Genomic DNA, 19,183 nt, shown 5'->3' on the forward strand with positions numbered 1-19,183 from the left:
TTGAAAGTGTAGGTCCTGTGTTCCCACACTCTGTCCTCCTCCTTTCTGGTGCTGCTGATAGTGTTTTCTTCCCCTCCTGCTCCGCACAAAGTTGCAACATTGTTAAAAATTCAACTATCAACACCGTCTGCTCTGACATTCCCGCACATTTTACCCTCTTTCTTGAGGGATCCAAATTTTATTTTCTCATACCCTGTTCCACCTGCAAATTAGGGGCATAATACTATAAATAAGACTTTGCCAGTGTGGTTCTTTATCACAACTGATCAAGATGGCAAAAGATTATCTGCTGCGAGGGCCATCCAATTGATTTTGGAAGAGAGAGGGGCTTCGGATGATGATGTTGACAAAGAGGTTTCAGAATATTTCACATTTCTGAAAATTCAGAGTCTGACAGTGACTTTGAAGAAGAGGATGAGGTTGAGCACCATTTAGTAACAAAACGAAGACGAGTACCCCATCTGCTGCCAGCTCCAGGACCAGAACAAGCCCACCAGACAGCAAGTGAAGAAATATGGATGTCAATAACTGGTGAAATTGAATGGTCTTCTTGCCCAAGAAATGAGCCACCCTGCAGAGCTGTTACTGTGATAAGCCAGGGCCAACACGGCTGACAGTTACTCATGTGCAGGACATCAAGTCTTCATTTGAGCTTTTCATCCCAGATTCCATCCAGAAATTTTTTCTGGATTGCAGTAATCTAGAAGGAAGGTGTGTTTTTGGAGAGAGGTGGAAGGAGATGGACCAAATTCATCTAAGAACCCCAAAGGCCTACTTTGGGGTTCTCATCCTTGCAGGAGTTTTCAGGTCCAAAGGGGAATCCACAGAATCCCTGTGGGATGCAGAAACCGGCACGAACCTTTCCGTGCATCAGTGTCTCTGGAAAACTTCCACAAAATTTCCAGGATTATTCGTTTTGATAACCGAGACAACAGACCAGCTCAACGGCAGAGAGACAAGCTAGCTGCCATCAAGACAGTGTGGGATAAGTGGGTGCACCACCTCCCCCTGTTTTACAACCCTGGGCCTAATATCACCATTGATGAGCGGCTGATCCCATTTAGTTGTGAAACATATTGCTTCACGTGTAAATGTGTTGTGTCTTTCCACTCACTTCACTTGATTATAACTGATTTATTTTTTTTATAACATTTTATTTAAAAAAAAAAAACAAAAACGAGAAGCACATTAATTCATAAATGTGATCTAACAAAGGTAAAGGGAAAAAATTAACCATGTTTGCTGTTCATATGGCTTGTAATTGGGATGAAGTAAACATCTGTTGAGTAATTTAACATAAAATTGTTTGATAGTGTTAATTTGGAAAGCCAAAACTCTAGCGGGTCCACCAGACCCATGAACACTGGCTGAGTAACAAAAATACGAACACCACACAAGGGTTAATTTTTCTTTTGAAAAAAACTGAAAACGGGTCTCACAGACCCGAACACCATACAAGGGTTAAAACAGCCCGTTCTTTCACAATTGTTTGTAAAGGCAGACGGTGTGGCGAGGTGATTAAGATTAGGAGGTGGGGCTCTGGTTCTTCTCATCTAGTGTTTTTACTGGTGTATGGTCGCCACATTGGTTGTATATGTCGGCACAGCCTTGTCAACATTTATACACTGCTGTCTTCTTCTGAATGATACATGTTGCTACTAAGAAAACCTGCACATCAGCACTGTTGTAGGAGTAGAAGAAGTCGATGGAGGGCACAAATAAAAGCTGATTTTTTTTTTTCCCCAAAGATTTCTCTGGAAAATTGAATCTTTTCAAGCTCAGAGGTGGTGCAGCTAAACTGAGAAAGCATGGGTAAACTTATTTCTTCCAGTGTGCACACATGCTCTAGTTTCACAAATGTCAGTTTGTGTAGAAAAAAAATACATGCATGTTTTTATATACGTACATATTCAGCCCCTGGTGTCTGGAGACTTTTTTTTTCTGCTCATAAAAAAGTTACAAATCCAAAATCTACATGACTGACAGACACCGAGAGACAGTATTATTAGATTAATGCTGTAACCACCTACCCTGGAAGCTCTTGTTGATGCCTGAAGGGAAAGTGTTTCCCAGCATCACCACAGTGGGGTCAATGATGATTTCTCGGCTCCGGCCCTGCAGTCCTGAAACCTCACGCTGTCCTCCGCCGCCATCCATTCGTAGTGTCATCTCATTGTCATGGCGATCTAGGAAGACCTCGTGCCACTCACCATTGTCGAGTCGATAAGTGGGCAGTGTTAGGTTGTAGTCCCCGTCCCCAAGGTTGTAGAAAACACATAGAAGGCCCTGAAAGATCTGCAATGGGAAAACAGGATGATTAATATAAGCCTTACAAATCCAGCAGGAGACTGAAAAACTAAGGACGCCATTACTGTTTCCACAGGACGTAAGAGAGGAAGTAGCAACCATCTAACAACCAAAGCTTGGTGGAAACTGGTTCACGCAACAAGCCAGTGATCTAAAGCAACACTGTGAAGAAGAGTGGGCCAAAATTCCTTCACAACAATATGAGAGACTGACAAAGCCGCACAAAGAATAACACTTCAAATGATTGCTTTTAAAGGTGGTTCAACAAGTTGGTCAATCATGTGGTGTACGTAGATTTTCACAGGGATGCATATAACTGAAAAGTACTTGAATATTCATGAATTCAGCGTTTAAAGGTACAGTCAATCATTTTTTTGAGATTACTTATTAGAAAAAAAGAATACTTCATTCATAAATCTGCACTAATTGGTGTAAAATCAGCTGATACCTTTGGTTCCTTTGCCACTTCTTTCCCTGACTCAGTTAGTGACCTCGGGGTTCTGCTGGACAGCTCTTTCAAATTTAACAAACAAGTGTCTTCAGTAATCAAATCTAGCTTCTACCAACTTCGCCTTATTGCTAAGGCTAAGCACTATGTCCCTCATAAAGATCTTGAAAAGCTCATTCATGCTTTTGTGACTTCTAGATTGGATTACTGTAACTCCCTCTACTTTGGTCTTCACTCCGCACTCCTTCACAGGCTTCAGCTTGTCCAGAATGCTGCGGCTCGCCTCCTGACTGGCACTAGAAAGCATGCCTCTATCACCCCAGTTCTTATTGAGTTGCATTGGTTACCCATAAAATATCGCATTGAATTTGAAATATTGTTGCTCACCTTTAAAATTATAAATAATTTAGCCCCTCGTTATCTTGTCGATCTTCTTAGTCTATATGTCCCTGGGCGAGCCCTCAGGTCTTCAGCCCAATTACTCCTGGCTCAGCCTAGATCTAGACTTAAATCGAGGGGTGACCGTGCTTTTGCCCTGGTTGCACCGAATCTGTGGAACAACCTTCCTATCGCTGCGTCAGACTCCGTTTTATCTTTTAAATCCCGTTTAAAAACTCATTTATTCAACATACCTTTTCCATCTAGTTAGCGTCCCTGTTTTATATTTGGTTCAATTTCTTATCTATGTACTTTATCTTTTAGCTATATCTGTTCTTAGTAACTTTGTTCTTATATTCCCTTTTATTGTTGTATAATTAGTGCCCTTAACCTGATGACATATGTGGTACTTTGTTAATAGTCTTTTATTTATTGTCTTAAATTTCCTGTTTTTATTGTAAAGCACTTTGGTGTACCACTGGTCTTTTAAAGGTGCTATACAAATAAAGTTGTATTGTATTGTAAAATTACACTAATTCCAATAAATATACACAGGAGCAGGCTCTGGTTTGTGGAAGCCAGCATGCTGATTTGCCATCTTGAAAAAAAAATATGATGAGATGAGTTCCTTTCACCAAAGAAGCAAACACGTGAAGGAAAGACACAGCGCCACCAGCATGTGGCTAAAATGTTATCCTCTTCCTGCGCAGCTCGAGCCTCATCTTCTGATCTGAACTGTTTCCACAAAAGTGTAGCTGCCAGTTGATTCGCAACTATGAGAAAGATAGAACATGTCAACATTTACCCCGAGAATTCAGAACTGATCACTATTAACTGTTTCATCGATTACTGGAATTCGTCCAGGCTCTGAAGCAGCAAGTCACACCCAGACAATCACACTACCATCACCATGTTCTTTTTATCAAATGAGGTTAGTTTTATGTAACTGTCAGAAAAGTTCAAATTCGTCTCATCTGTCCACAGAATCAGTCTTGAGGATTATAAAGATGATTTCTGGCAAATGAAACAAGTCCTTCTTTTCAGTCAGCAGCAGTTTTTGCCTTGGAACTCTCTGATTTTTAAGCAAACAGCATTATATTTTGTACTACATATTCATTTTGGGTTTTCTTGTTCTTCTCAAAGGTAAGTTTTTAGTGCATTAAAATCAGACTAACATGACGGATTTCTACTTTGATTGCATAGGAGTACTGTCGGAGTAGGAAATGGATAGTAGCCAATGGTTTGTAAATAACTGGACATGAATAACTTGAGCTTCATACATAACATTATACTGCAGTATGTTTCTAACTAATTCTCATGACACTTTGTTTAAGGACACGACATATATTGAGGTGAGCTTGAAAGGAACGCAGATGTGAAGTGCAAATGTGACATGAAATGTGGATGTAAACTATAATTTCATATTTAGAATCCCTATATAAGAGCATATTGTCCTAAATGTTGCCAATAAAACAGACGATGTAGCATTTTAAGTACAATTTTGGATAAAAAACATTGTATCAACGTTTGGACTTATTTGACCTTAAAGAAGATGTCAGAGATCAAAGTAATGTGATATTTAGAATCCCCATATATCATTCCCTGCTTATATGCTGTCAATACAAACAATCACAGTAAGAAACAGAACTTAAATAAATAGATCTGTCTACCATTATTATCACTTTGGCCTTGAAGGAGAGGTCAGAGGTCATACTCTGGCCTTTTTACACTTTTTGTCAATTTTTGAGCAAGAAAAATCGGTGGATATTAGCAAAAGTTTAATGGATTGTTACCATGACCACTCTGCACCTCAATCAAAGCTTTTTGAGCGATCACGTTTACAGATAGAATGGCGCACGCACACACACGCTATCAAAAACAAAACCTGCTTGGGGGAGGTAATTAATGTGAAAACACTAAGTATATCTCTCCTTACAGAGACCTGCTCTCAAGGGATTATCAGTCAACCTCCCTGCGAAACGATTCCTCTGAAAACAGTTTTCTTGCAAAGCAAAGCTGACGTTTGTCTATCTTCGAGCACCTTTCAAGTGTACTTTTCAGTGCTTAGTGGGCATAAACTAAATGACATAGAGCCTCTTTGTTTTGGGGCATTGGCAGAAGTCTGAGCAGCATGGATTTCAAAATCCCAGTAAACAAATTGAAACTGAGGCCAAGAAACCAAAATTTAATGGCTTTTTTCCTCATGGGAGGTCATGAAATTCAGCCTGGTTTTTGTGTACTCTTGCAGACAAAGAAACAAAGAGATCTTTCCTTGGCAGAGGAACTCTCTTAATGGCAGGATGCCATTAGAGGGAAAATATGTTGCGCTGACCTGAGTTCAAATTTCAGGTTTTAAAGCTAATGGATCAAAAGAAAGAAAAGATTCCACAAGGATGTTAAAAGATTGGATCAATAGGACAATTTGGCCAGTAGGCCAATAAGCCAGATCGATTCCATGGGGGTTAGACGTGGGGAAAATAAATAATTCCCAAAACAGAAATTTCCCAACACAGTTTAATGACTGTATGACCAGAACGTGCATTCAGGTAAACCTTTCTCATATCAAGCAATCGGATTCTACCACAAGAACGCCTACGGCCAGTTTTACTCCCTAAGCAGTGACAACATGTGTCTTACCATTTAATTACAAACACCCTGGGAAAAAGGTAATTGTCATTTCTGCTTTTGCTCTGGGCCTAGAATAAATATTAAATGAGAGAACATTGAAAGCTGGCATTTAAACTTGCAATTTGTTGATTTGTAGCACTGACACACACAGACACGCACACGCACACACACACACACACACACACACACACACACACAGGCGTGGTTGTCCAGTACAATCTTGTGAGGAATGGGAGAGACAAAAGGAGGAAGCGACTTCGTGGATGAGAGGAGAATAAGGGAGAACACCAGCACTTTCCCCCGTGTTTACACAACAAGCTGTTCTCTTCAAGGCTCAGATCTCGAGATGAAGATTTTGGCTCGGCTGTGATGCTCACCACATGTCTATCACAGAGCAATATTCATTTGAACAAAAAAAAAAATCCGTCCAGGAAGCTGTGTGTCTGCATGTGTGTGTGTATGAAACTCAGCTAGAAGGAGAAGAAAACCAGGATAGAACATGTCCATATGCAGTGTTAAGAGGGATTGGGCGGTGGGTGGGTCGTCCTCATTTCAATTTCAAACTGTTTCCTCCAAGTGTCCCACTGAGCATAATTTTCTCCCCTCCATCTTTGTCTGCCACTGCTGCCACATAAACAGAGGACTGAGATGAAAAGGGCAGAGGAACTGAGACAAAGAAAGTGAGATGTGAAGGAGAAGTGGGTGGCTACCATTAACTCTCTCACTCATTCTCGACAAATAAAGATTTAACAAGTGTTTTTGGGGAGGAAAACTTTGTCAAAAAGAAAACAGCCTCTGTAGCTGTCTACTGTCTACTGATCTCGCAGTCTTCTTTCTTTTTCCTCCTTTTCCCTTTGTCACGTCAGTCCTTCCTCCTCTGCCCATCTTTGGATTTTCCATCAATCCCACGGTCGTTTCTTCAGTTGGATAAAGTGTTGGATGGCTCCAAGGTTGTTTAGTTGGAGGACCGTGGCTCATTTCAAGGCTCTGTGATGAAGTATTAATTATATTCAGAATCCACTGGGGCAGAGCTTTCTAACCAGACACACTCACTGCCACCTGATTTTACCCCCAATTAAAGCTGAACGGAGTGGTGCAATTTGGCTCCTGCTCCGCTCCCTGGGTGGTATGTGACTGAGTGCATTTGATAGTGTGTCTTTGTGTTTTTGCACTAGGTGTGTGTGAAGGTGTGCAACTCCATTTTTCAGTAAACAGTCCCACTGCAGGGACCCTTCCATTCCCCACAGATGCTTCCTGCGACAGACTGCTCTCAGCGCCGCAGCCTTTAGTATTGCAGACATGTGCAGATGATGCATTAATCTCCCCAGTTCTCATGATTAAATAATGGTGTGTGAAGGTAGATTGTGTGCATATATGACTAGTGAAGGCATTTTTTCTTCAACTTTATTTATACTAGGGAATAGAAGGAAATTTGATGCTCAATACCAGCTTCCACTTTGCATTCGTACAATTGTTATTGCCCTTCTGCACCCATATCTGCTTGTCTGCAGAGACCTAATCTGCAGTCAGATGCTTTCGGGACTACACATCAACTTTGCCATTAAAAATAAAAACTGTTGAGCAAATGGCATCGTTTTGCATTTTTACCAGCTTAAAGGCAGATCACTTTAATTTATGTTTAATACTCTCCACGAACACCACAAGCTCCAGTTTGGTGTCAATTTTAGGAAAAAATCTACATGATCTTCACTAAACGAGGTCATTTTAAACAGAAGTGCATGTTCTATTCTTTATAACGTGATCAATCACAAATTCTTCATATGTGAAAGAGACTGGCTGTGCAACTGATGAGTTTAGTTCAGGATGTCATTCTGTCTGTCATCCTGCGGTCAAGGTAATCTGCCTTGTAAAAATAAATGAGCCAAACAGCGTGAACTTAATGAAGCATTAAAACTGCAAAGCATCTTCTTGCCCAGCAAGATTTTAATGTCTTATTTAATCAGTCATCAAGCCATCAAGCAGTAAGGAATAGCCTGTCATTTAGAAATAAACTGCAAGTTGATGCAAATTTGATACTATGCAGCATGGACTGTGGAGAAAAAGCAGCTTTTGGTTTTTACAACAAGGACATGACCTTTGATTGTCATTTATGAGCTCCTTCTTTCCTTAATCTGAAAGGAACTGCTAGGGATGTCATACAAACATCAATGATCTCATGCTGGTTCTGTCTTCCCATGTCGTAATACCTGCCCTTTACCCCTTTTGGTTCTGCTACCACCCCACTTGAGAGCTCAATATGTTAATAATAGACCCGTCAATGAGACGGGCTGATCCTATAAAGTTTCGTGCAGCAACTCAGTGCGTGAATATAAACAGAGACAAAGCAGGATGATTGGATGACAGAGTGACTGCTCGAGTGGTGCAGCTTTCTGCAGCCACACTACTGACATGGTAACCGAGCTTTGTGGTAAAATACAAAGTCTGATGAATATCTATGAAAACTTTTTTATTAAGAGCAACTATATGTGTAATTATATGATGAATAACAGTGGCTGAGCCACTTATTGTGATGGTACGCTAATCAGTCATGTTGAGCTGTTAATGCCTGGTTCAAACATCTTATGGAGCACTTATACTAAGCCAGAGTGCATTTGAAATCCAATGTCCAGCTTGCTGTGCGACGTGGATGGGCCCACCTGAAAAAGCAGGCGTGCATGGTTCACTGGACTACGCTTATAGTGTGATTGCAACTCGAGCTCCAACACAGCCCTCCAATACTTTCTCAATAACAATTACTTATGTTAAAAAATAAATTGCGAGAGGCTAAGGTGTCAGCACTTTTCCCCAAGCTGTTACTCAGGAAGCACATACACATTTTTTTCCTCATTCCTGGGTAATAAAAGTTTTTGCCTTATTGCCTCAAAGGTCTTTTTAAAGTTTGTTTTTATAACCTGTGATTAATTTGTAATCACGTTTGCAAATGTCATCGTGCTGGTCACAAAAGCAAAGTTTGAAAAGAATAATAAATATTTCATCTACCTTTGAGACATTAATAGTCAGGAAAGAAAATGTGCAGGATAAAATCTGCACTGTACTAGAGAATCTAATAATAACATCTTTAATTATGTCCATGGTTAGGTATAATTAAATTTAAGCATATCTAACAAAGCTGGCAAAAAGTGAAAATTAAAGTGGTGAAAGGGTAAAATCTACATCAGTCTTTTAGTTTTAAATTGCAAAAAAAGAGCTAAAGATAAATAAGTTCAAAGTTTTCAGACTATTTCTTTACCGTAGTAATTGTGATATAAACCCACTTTGTGATATACAGCAAAAGATTGCTATGCGTAATGTAGTACGGCCGAGTGAAATTCAGCTCCTGTCTACTTCATTTTATCTCAGTAGTCAATAGAAGATTAGTGCCATAGAATCGGTGTGTTCGTGTGCATTCACTCACTGTGACAGAAAGCAAAGATCCCAGTGAGCCAAAATATGGGTCATTCTCACTGCGAGGTAATGAGACTGAAGAGAGGAGCAACGCTCCCTTTACGATGAATATTAATTCTGAAGACACGAACACAAACACTGAGCGCAGGAATTTACTGGTTGGTTAAGTCGAGGCCGATGGTCCAAAAATCATGCTGGAGCTCGTGAGCTAATTCAAAAATAATTACTTAGTGTAATGGTTCGTACTTTTCTTTTTATATGAAAGATTCGAAATGACTAAATTTGCCACGGAATAATTTAATATAATGTTTTTATATAAAACCCACAAGATAATTCTTGTGGGTTTTTGTTTATATTCAACACATTGGCAACACATTTAAATGTTTATATTATACCTACTATTGTATATTTGTATATTTAAATAACATACATCTATATATTTGATATAAAGCTGTCTCTGTGACCATGGTCAGCGCTGACTGAAGCTTCTACAGGGAGTGCAGAATTATTAGGCAAATGAGTATTTTGTCCACATCATCCTCTTCATGCATGCTGTCTTACTCCAAGCTGTATAGGCTCGAAAGCCTACTACCAATTAAGCATATTAGGTGATGTGCATCTCTGTAATGAGAAGGGGTGTGGTCTAATGACATCAACACCCTATATCAGGTGTGCATAATTATTAGGCAACTTCCTTTCCTTTGGCAAAATGGGTCAAAAGAAGGACTTGACAGGCTCAGAAAAGTCAAAAATAGTGAGATATCTTGCAGAGGGATGCAGCAGTCTCAAAATTGCAAAGCTTCTGAAGCGTGATCATCAAACAATCAAGCGTTTCATACAAAATAGTCAACAGGGTCGCAAGAAGCGTGTGGAAAAACCAAGGCGCCAAATAACTGCCCATGAACTGAGAAAAGTCAAGCGTCCAGCTGCCAAGATGCCACTTGCCACCAGTTTGGCCATATTTCAGAGCTGCAACATCACTGGAGTGCCCAAAAGCACAAGGTGTGCAATACTCAGAGACATGGCCAAGGTAAGAAAGGCTGAAAGACGACCACCACTGAACAAGACACACAAGCTGAAACGTCAAGACTGGGCCAAGAAATATCTCAAGACTGGTTTTTCTAAGGTTTTATGGACTGATGAAATGAGAGTGAGTCTTGATGGGCCAGATGGATGGCCCGTGGCTGGATTGGTAAAGGGCAGAGAGCTCCAGTCCGACTCAGACGCCAGCAAGGTGGAGGTGGAGTACTGGTTTGGGCTGGTGTCATCAAAGATGAGCTTGTGGGGCCTTTTCGGGTTGAGGATGGAGTCAAGCTCAACTCCCAGTCCTACTGCCAGTTTCTGGAAGACACCTTCTTCAAGCAGTGGTACAGGAAGAAGTCTGCATCCTTCAAGAAAAACATGATTTTCATGCAGGACAATGCTCCATCACACGCGTCCAAGTACTCCACAGCGTGGCTGGCAAGAAAGGGTATAAAAGAAGAAAAACTAATGACATGGCCTCCTTGTTCACCTGATCTGAACCCCATTGAGAACCTGTGGTCTATCATCAAATGTGAGATTTACAAGGAGGGAAAACAGTACACCTCTCTGAACAGTGTCTGGGAGGCTGTGGTTGCTGCTGCACGCAATGTTGATGGTGAACAGATCAAAACACTGACAGAATCCATGGATGGCAGGCTTTTGAGTGTCCTTGCAAAGAAAGGTGGCTATATTGGTCGCTGATTTGTTTTTGTTTTGTTTTTGAATGTCAGAAATGTATATTTGTGAATGTGGAGATGTTATATTGGTTTCACTGGTAAAAATAAATAATTGAAATGGGTATATATTTGTTTTTTGTTAAGTTGCCTAATAATCATGCACAGTAATAGTCACCTGCACACACAGATATCCCCCTAAAATAGCTCAAACTACAAACAAACTAAAAACTACTTCCAAAAACATTCAGCTTTGATATTAATGAGTTTTTTGGGTTCATTGAGAACATGGTTGTTGTTCAATAATAAAATTATTCCTCAAAAATACAACTTGCCTAATAATTCTGCACTCCCTGTACATGAAAAGAAAAGAGTAAAGCTTTTTCACGGTGACTCTTCCTTTTGGATTCTAACGTCTGATGTTGTTTGAGTAATAAGAGATGCTTGGCTGTCTTCTAGGTTTGAATTTCAACATTATGAACATCACGAATGGATCCCAAATGCAACAGTTAAGTAGAGAACAGAGAGGCTGTGGCTATCCTTTCCTAAAAATCCTCCTTCACTCAGGGCAGGGCTGCAAACTACCTCAGATACTTCTGATGTTCCCTGTTGCTCTATTCACCATGAGAAATTCAAAACAAGTAAGTGAAGCTTTGCTCTAAAATAACTTATGTGTGTTAATATTTGCAAGATGATTTCCTCACACACAAACTTAGTCACTGAATACTTTTTATTACACCCTTTTTATTTTATGTGCGCTTTTTTTAAAGGAATATTATACATTTTCATTGCAATGTAGATTATATTAAATAATATTTATCTGTGAAGCAGATACCTTCTCTGGATGACATTTCCTTGGCCTTTAGTAGCACTAAAGGAAGGTTGCAGTCATTTGTGATCAGGATGTGGCCTTCAACATGCACGTTAAACAAATACGCAGCACTGCTTTCTTTAATCTGGACAGTATCACTAAAAGTAGTGAAAAGAACGATGCTGAAAAGTGAATTCATGCATGTATTACTCCTAGGCTGAACTATATTATAAATTATAATTCAGTATTATCAGTTTGTTTTCAGATCTCTCTATAAAGCCTTCAGGTAGCAAAACGCTGCAGCAAGAGTACCGAAGAGAGTAACATCATTATCTTCCCTTTATTGGCTCCCTGTTGAATCCAGAATTGAACTTAAAATCTTTCAACTCACATACAAAGTCTCCAATAATTTGGCCACATCATATTTTGAAGACCTCATAGTATCACTTCATCCTAACAGAGCACTTCACTCTCAGACTGCAGGCTCACTTGTGGTTCCTAGAGCTGCTAATAGTTCTCAACTTGGATTGGAGGGGTCGACACTCTCCCTACTTTTAACATTAGGCTTAAAACTTTCCATTTTGACAATCTGATAGGGTTCGATCAGGTGACCCTGAACCATCCTCATCACACTACAGTCACACTGGGGCAAACACTGGTTGGAGACTGTGGTATGACCAAAATTATTATTGACAGTGTCCAATGGATGAGCAACCTCGTTGCCTTTGAAATCATTGCTTAGAACAGTGTTTCCCAAGAAATGATCAGGTCTGCCGTGGAAGATTATCTGGTTCCACCTGATTAGTACTCTAAGCGATCGGCGTGAGTAACGGGGAGAACAATTACATTCTCTTCCTCCAGAGGGCAGTACAACTACCTGCTCTAATTAAATGTGTTGCCAACTGCAGGTAAAACAGAAGAAGACAGAGAGGAAATTACATAATAGTCATGCTGTGAGGCGACACAGCGCGTAATAGCAATAGATAAATATGTGAAAAGGAAAAGTAGTCAGTCTGACCTGGTCCCGGAGAAAATTCCTAGCATGAGTAGTGGTCAGAAGAAGGCAACAAAGGTATACTGGGGACAAACCGAGCCAATTCTGCTGTGCCTGGTCTATGGGGAAAAATGATCATGCTTTTTGTGACATTTTTGTTTGGTGCTGTGCCACGTGATTTTTCTAATGTGAAATATGTGCCATGGCTCCAAAAGGTTGAGAAACAATGGCTTAAAAGACGGGGGCCAGTCCCATGACCACCTGCAACCAGCTCTAGTCTTCAAAATGACTTTGGTGCATCAAAATGGCAAAAAATCAGCAATAATTGAGTCATACTGCCAATTACATGCAACGTGTTTGTGATAATGCAGCGATTAACCGTGTAAACCCGTCAAAAAGCTGCAAATCTGTTGCCATCTATGAAAAGAAACTCCTGAAGGAAGTTGCTGCAGAACGTCAAAATTACATAGACAGCTTTTATACAGCAATATAACCAGAACAGAACCAGTTGGAAACCAAAAGAGCTGATCCCCTTTCCACCTATCGCGATTATCGAGACACATTGCAGATGAGTTGTGCTCATCGGTGCAGTGTTGGAAACCTGTCTATGTTTATAAATTAAACATGAATTAATAGCACACCTTCATTAGTTTGCCTGAGAGTGATTACAGGCAGTCCAAGTCAGACCAAGCTTGTTTGGAGGCAGATTCCCCTCCACCACCAGGTGACCTATGCAACTGTCCTCCGGTTGAAAGCGGTCACACGGAAGTTGACGCTACTGCACACACAACACCAGGGCATCCAGTTTGTACCGCAGATGGCTGTCACTCCACGAGCCTGGTTCTGTCAGAGGCATTATCTTTCTGATAAAACAGAGCTGTTGTTTCTTCCCACTGTCACCAAGTGCTTGCTCATCTGATTTCTGGGGTTTTCTCTTTAATATTGTAAGGCCCTTACCTCACAGTATGAAGTGCCTTGAGGCTACTGTTGTAAATTCAATTGAATTTCATGCACGTAAAATTGTTACAGCACAAAAAACAGTGGCTCAAAAAACAGGAACTTTATCAGTAATCAGAGAGACTAAAGTCATTTAAAGAAGAGAGCCTAATATGCTTTGTAATATCTTTTACTAAGCATACTGTTGGATGTGAAGCCATACACAAACAGAAGGGGCTCCTCACAATGTAACAGTGTATCCAACCAAGAGTAACACATACTAATTTCTTCCTCTGATTAAAAGCAATCAAAACTATTACAGTGAAAAATATAATCTTAGCAGGCAGTAAACGGTTATGTTTCCACCAAGAACTCAGCAGGGTTTCCAATGTTTCACTGCTCTGCACTCAGGAATAAATGCACTATTTATGATAGATAAACGATGTGCACTCGCTCCCCATGTGGCTGTGCTGATGGAGCAATGTGATATTTAGGAGGGAGTGTGGGAATGGATGAACAGAAAGGATAGACAGATGGAGATCAGAGGAGATTTAAACGGCTGCCATGGTATGGATAATCATCATCATTTAAGACACAGATGTTTGATCAATACGTGTGGTTTGAGTGTGGGGCAAAAGACAGGGAAAGGCACGAGTAAAGAACTGGGAAGGTGCGCGGTGAGCATCTATACTCGTTTGTAAAACACGGTGGAAAATGCATACAGAGAAATCAGATGTTGATCCACCATGTACAGTAATAACATCTGGAAAGCATCTGATTGGCAACAGCGTTATTTTCTTGCATGACAATGATGCCAAACACACAACAGAACGCTATCAGTCCTGGACTGGCCTCCCCAGAGCCTGCAGCTCAACATTACTGAAGCAGTGTGTGATCACCCAAAGAAGCCTTTTGAAGGCTGGAGAACGATTCCTAAAGTCTATTTAACACAGACTAAATAACGCTTGTGTAAGAGAATTCAGGCTGTTTCTGTCTGGCTTTACTTTATATGCTGTATTTCTGTGTATGTTTCCAAGTGTTTTAATCAGATGCTGCACTTCTTTCCCATTTTCCTAACAAATAATAATAATTATTCACATTATTCAATAATAATAATAATTTGCAGTTGTTTGCACACAAACCAATTATTCTAAACAAGTGTCAGAAGTCAGACGTCCTCTGTATATACTGGTAAGCCGCTACAGGCCGGCCAAGGTTTAATATGTTCCATCGGTGATTAAGATTAGTGTAGTGCAATGATGTGACTGTTTTCATTTTATAAACTGATGGATGGAAAACATTAATTAAAAAGAAGACATGCAACAACACAAAACAACAACAAGTGAACATCTGGATATTAACAGCTGGAAAAAAAACTGTTGAGAAACCAAAAACACTAAAGTAAAGACATGCATCTGTTTCTGGTTGTTTCGAATGTCTTTTATCTGCCCTGAAAGGAAATGTTGTTTGGAAACAGGAGATGTACACCTGTGATGATTTCCCTCTCACTGCCTTAGGTGGGGGCCCCAAGAAGTCAAAGGTAAAAAACAAAAAGTTGTTTACTTTGTTTACTCCTGTCACATCTGTGTGGTTGGCCAAAGCGTCTCACTGAAAGCTGTGTGCCTCCTTTAATTTATTCATTCACTTTTTGTTGACTTGTCTGGCTCATTAGGTCTTGAATTCACATAAGTGACCATGACAAATGAGCATAAATGTCTATTTACTTTTAAATATTTAATCAGTCTGATCCTACGTGAGTTGTCCCTACAGTGTACAAATTCAGGTGATAGCTTTGTATAAAATGCAAATAGATTCATTGTCCTACCAAACTTCACTGGGAATCTAAGGAGCTTGGAGAGAAAAGCGTCTGGACTTCTTTAAGTTTCTTGAAGATGTTTCCCCTCTCATCCGAGAAGCTTCTTCAGTTCTAAGATCAACTGGTGGAGAGTCCCAGATTTTAAGCCCTATGGGAGGGTCCCCAAGAGTGTCATGGACCCCCTATTGATCCTCTACCTAATCACATGTGAAAACGGGTGTGGGTCACAATCAGCCGCGGTTTCGGGTGAACCAACTGTGAAACCTACCCCCCTATCATGTGATTTACTGAGGTCAAATGGCCCAGGATGTGAGTGAGCGTTAAGGCGTCTGGGAAGGAAACTGGATTGTAAGCCGCCGCCTCTGTTCAAAGATGGTTGTTCACAGTGGACATAGACGCTTCTTTCACTCTTCTTTCAAACCATCTGTCTTCTCTATCCAAAATGTGAACGTTGGAATCCTCGAAGGAGTAGTGCTGGGACTGTACTTCAGTGTACTGAAGAAGCTTCTCGGATGAGAGGTCTTCAAGCAACTTAAAGAAGTCCAGATGCTTTTCTTTCCAAGCTCCTTAGACTTCAGTGTACTTCCCAGTGTACTTCAGACCCAGCCATACACTCAGACAAAAACCAGTTCATCCAAAAGACAAAAAAAAAGCAAACTTAATGTATGCTGTACAGTGTCTACATTGGAGAGACCAAAGAGCCACTTCATGAACGCATGGCACAACATACAAGAGCCACCTCAACTGGACAAGACTCGGATGTTGCATCTTAAGGATAAAGGTCACTCCTTTGAGGATGCCAACGTTCACATTTTGGACAGAGAAGACAGATGGTCATGACTCTCCACCATTTGCTCTTAGAACTGAAGAAACTTCTTGGACGAGAGATGAAACATCTTCAAGAAAGTCCAGACGCTTTTCTTTCCAAGCTCTTTAGACTACGATGAATTCACACATGGCTACAGAAACAAATTATGTTAACTGTTACTTTTGTTGCTTTTACCTCTTTTCAAAAAGTGTCTGTTGCATAGGTATCATTATAGCAAGAGAAAGTGCATGTCATAAGAGCAGTGGGTGGATAAAGAAAATGCCTGCAGTTGCTACAGGATAAAGAGTAGAGCAGAATCTGAAACTGTTCATGAAGCGAGAAGGTAAAATAAAATTGCTTTCCACACAACAAAGCCAAACCCAAACTCACAACCTGCTATGAAAAATTCTGAAAGTGAGGAAAAGTGATGACTCCATCTTCCTGCACTCACCTCCAGACGTAAGTATTCACTTTGCTCCTTTGAGATCAGACTGAAAAGGACACTGCTGTGTTTACGGGTTCGAACCAGGACTTGGATCCATGTCCTCCGGGCAGGCAGCGGGGACGCCAACTGGTAACGCATGTGACTGTGGCCATCAAAGGAGTACTCTGGGACCTCTGGTGTTGGTGGATACAAACACATAACCACACACAGAGGTCAGCCACATAGTGCTACGTTTAAACAGGATTTCAAGTGCAAAACATAATTCTTAGACAGTCTGGATGCTGCTTTCCTCCACAGAGAAGACACCACAAGTCACTTCAGCTAAATCAGTTTTAAAAAGTCCGGTGCTGGGGACAGAAAGACTATGTTAAATGCACAAGATAGAATATGCATGTTTGGTTTAGCTTGGGTTCCTCTGTCTAAGAGTTTGAAGTTTTCACAGAAGTGGTTTTTGTGCATGCCTCTCAGAATAAACCAAGCACACCTAAAACTCTCAAAGCCATTCTTCCATCTCACGGCGTACGCAAGTGAAATTTTCTTCTATCGCTTTCACACCTCTTCCTTTTCTTTGTCTCCTTCCCTTGTAACTTTGACAAAGTCGAGTGGTTCATGAGAGCTCACTTGAAGGAAATGTCAAATCAATTTTTTTTTTTGGGGGGGGGGGGGGGGTGCTTCTAGGCATGGAATATGCAGCTGATCAGCCATGTCCTCTTGAAGCTCCCAAAACTCCATCTCAAATTTTACTTTGCCTCTCACGGCCACAGGCTGTTTATATAAAAACATAACAACACCATCAATTTTACACCAACAGTCTCACGTTATTCAACGATGGCTTGTCAAATACACAAAATACTTTGAAGTAGAAGTGGGGGTATTTGTTTTCCTTTCCTCTTCTTTTTTATTTTCCATGTAGACTCCAACAGAGTAAAGGGCAAATACTTAAATTAAAGAGTGAAAGAATAAATAGTGAATTTTGCAAGTTTTTGTTTTACAAGATGAGAGTGACTCACTATCATTTGTTCAGTTCAGTTAATACTGCATCGCATTGCAGTTTTATTCCAAAAAAAAGAGACTTCCTTGTAATTTTCTTACTTTGCAAAGCAATCCACCGGGGTAAATTGGAACTGGGCTGCATGTTAAACACAGATGGTTTAATCTGTTAACGACCGGAGCGCTATTTGTCATATAAGACATAACAGAAGAAAAGAACCATTTGTACAGACTGCACACCAAATCTTGACCTGTTACGATTTCAGATTCTACATTCGAGTCGTGTCTGAGTCTCACTGTGAAATAGGAGGCAGAAACCAAACAAGACCGTAAAGCCTGGACTAGTGTGCTGCGATCAGCAGAAAGCATGACTGAAGGTGTCCTCCTCAACTCCAAGGATGTGTGCGAGAGGCCACGTAGGACCAGAGCCATTAAAGAGCCAATCTCAGTCCAATAAAAGTCTGCAATAAGCCAATTGTCTCCACAACCACACGACCAGCACAGAGAGGCTCAGAAGAAGCCATCTTCTTTAGGCCAAGGGGCAGGGTAGGTTGCTTGGTGAGTAAAACAAAAATTACACTGCAGTGTACTTCTGAGATTGGAAACTGATGGAGTGCCGTTAGTGTCTTCTTGAGTCATCCTTGCCTGCATTTATATATCTGCGATACACTTGGAGCATTGTCATGGCTAGTTGGCGATGTCCCGGGTATCGCTTCACAAAGCTACTTACACCCCATTATTCAATTTGTTTATTTTAAACCCTAAAAGTCAAGGCAGCGCATCCTAATTTTTATGGAAGAATTCATAGACGCTGCCAATGAGTGACAGCAGTGAGGTCTGGTAGTCTCAGGATCTCGTCTCTACTTTTTGCAGATGGTGTGACCCTGCTGGGTTTATTCAGTAGTGACCTCCAGCTCAGCCTGGGACAATTTGCTGTGCCGAGTGTAGTCGGACTAAGAATCGGGAACTACAAGTTTGAGGCTGTGGTTCTCAGACAGAAAAGGGTTAACTGCCTACTTCAGGTTAAGGATTAGTTGACACATTAAGTGGAGGAGTTCAAGTATATCAGGGTCTTGCTCACAAGTGAGAGTGGAGTAAAGCAGAGCAGGAGATTAACAGATGCTTTGGCACGCTGTTCATTACGGTGAAGAGAAAGCTGAGTGTGAAGCTAAAGCTGTCGATTTACTTGTTGACTTTCTGACCCTCACCTAAAGCCACAGGCTGCTGGGAGTGACTGAAAGAATAAGAACAACATACAAGAGAGCAGGCAGACCTCATTCTGATAGGTGTCTGGGTTGAACCGTAAAGTTAGGGTCAAGAGCTCAGTCATTCAGGAGGTGATATAGGGATCTCCCCAGGATGCCTCCTGGATTACAGATGTGTTTCGGGCATGTCTAACTTAAAGGGGCCCGCAGGACATGTTGGAGAGAGATTATGTTTCTCAGCTGGTCTTATGTCCCTCTTAAATAGAGTTGTTCCTTCCCACTGTCTCAAGTGCTTGATAAAAGGGGGTCACTTGA

At 40.8% G+C, this 19,183-nt stretch overlaps 1 protein-coding gene across 2 annotated transcripts in view; it reads right to left on the reverse strand.

The window, feature by feature from the left end:
* LOC309714747 (neural-cadherin) overlaps window positions 1-19,183 on the reverse strand; it is a 335,326-nt gene that overhangs the window by 46,879 nt on the left and 269,264 nt on the right. For both annotated transcript variants that reach the window (XM_082547420.1, XM_082547421.1), the window contains exons 32-33: window positions 16,680-16,846; window positions 2,031-2,295 (exon numbers count right to left, since the gene is read on the reverse strand). In XM_082547420.1, coding sequence (XP_082403546.1) covers window positions 2,031-2,295; window positions 16,680-16,846 — 432 coding nt within the window. The remainder of the gene's footprint in view (window positions 1-2,030; window positions 2,296-16,679; window positions 16,847-19,183) is intronic.

This window comes from Aulonocara stuartgranti (genome assembly GCF_965226115.1).
Source record: "Aulonocara stuartgranti genome assembly, chromosome: 1".
NCBI classification, from domain to species: Eukaryota; Metazoa; Chordata; class Actinopteri; order Cichliformes; family Cichlidae; genus Aulonocara; species Aulonocara stuartgranti.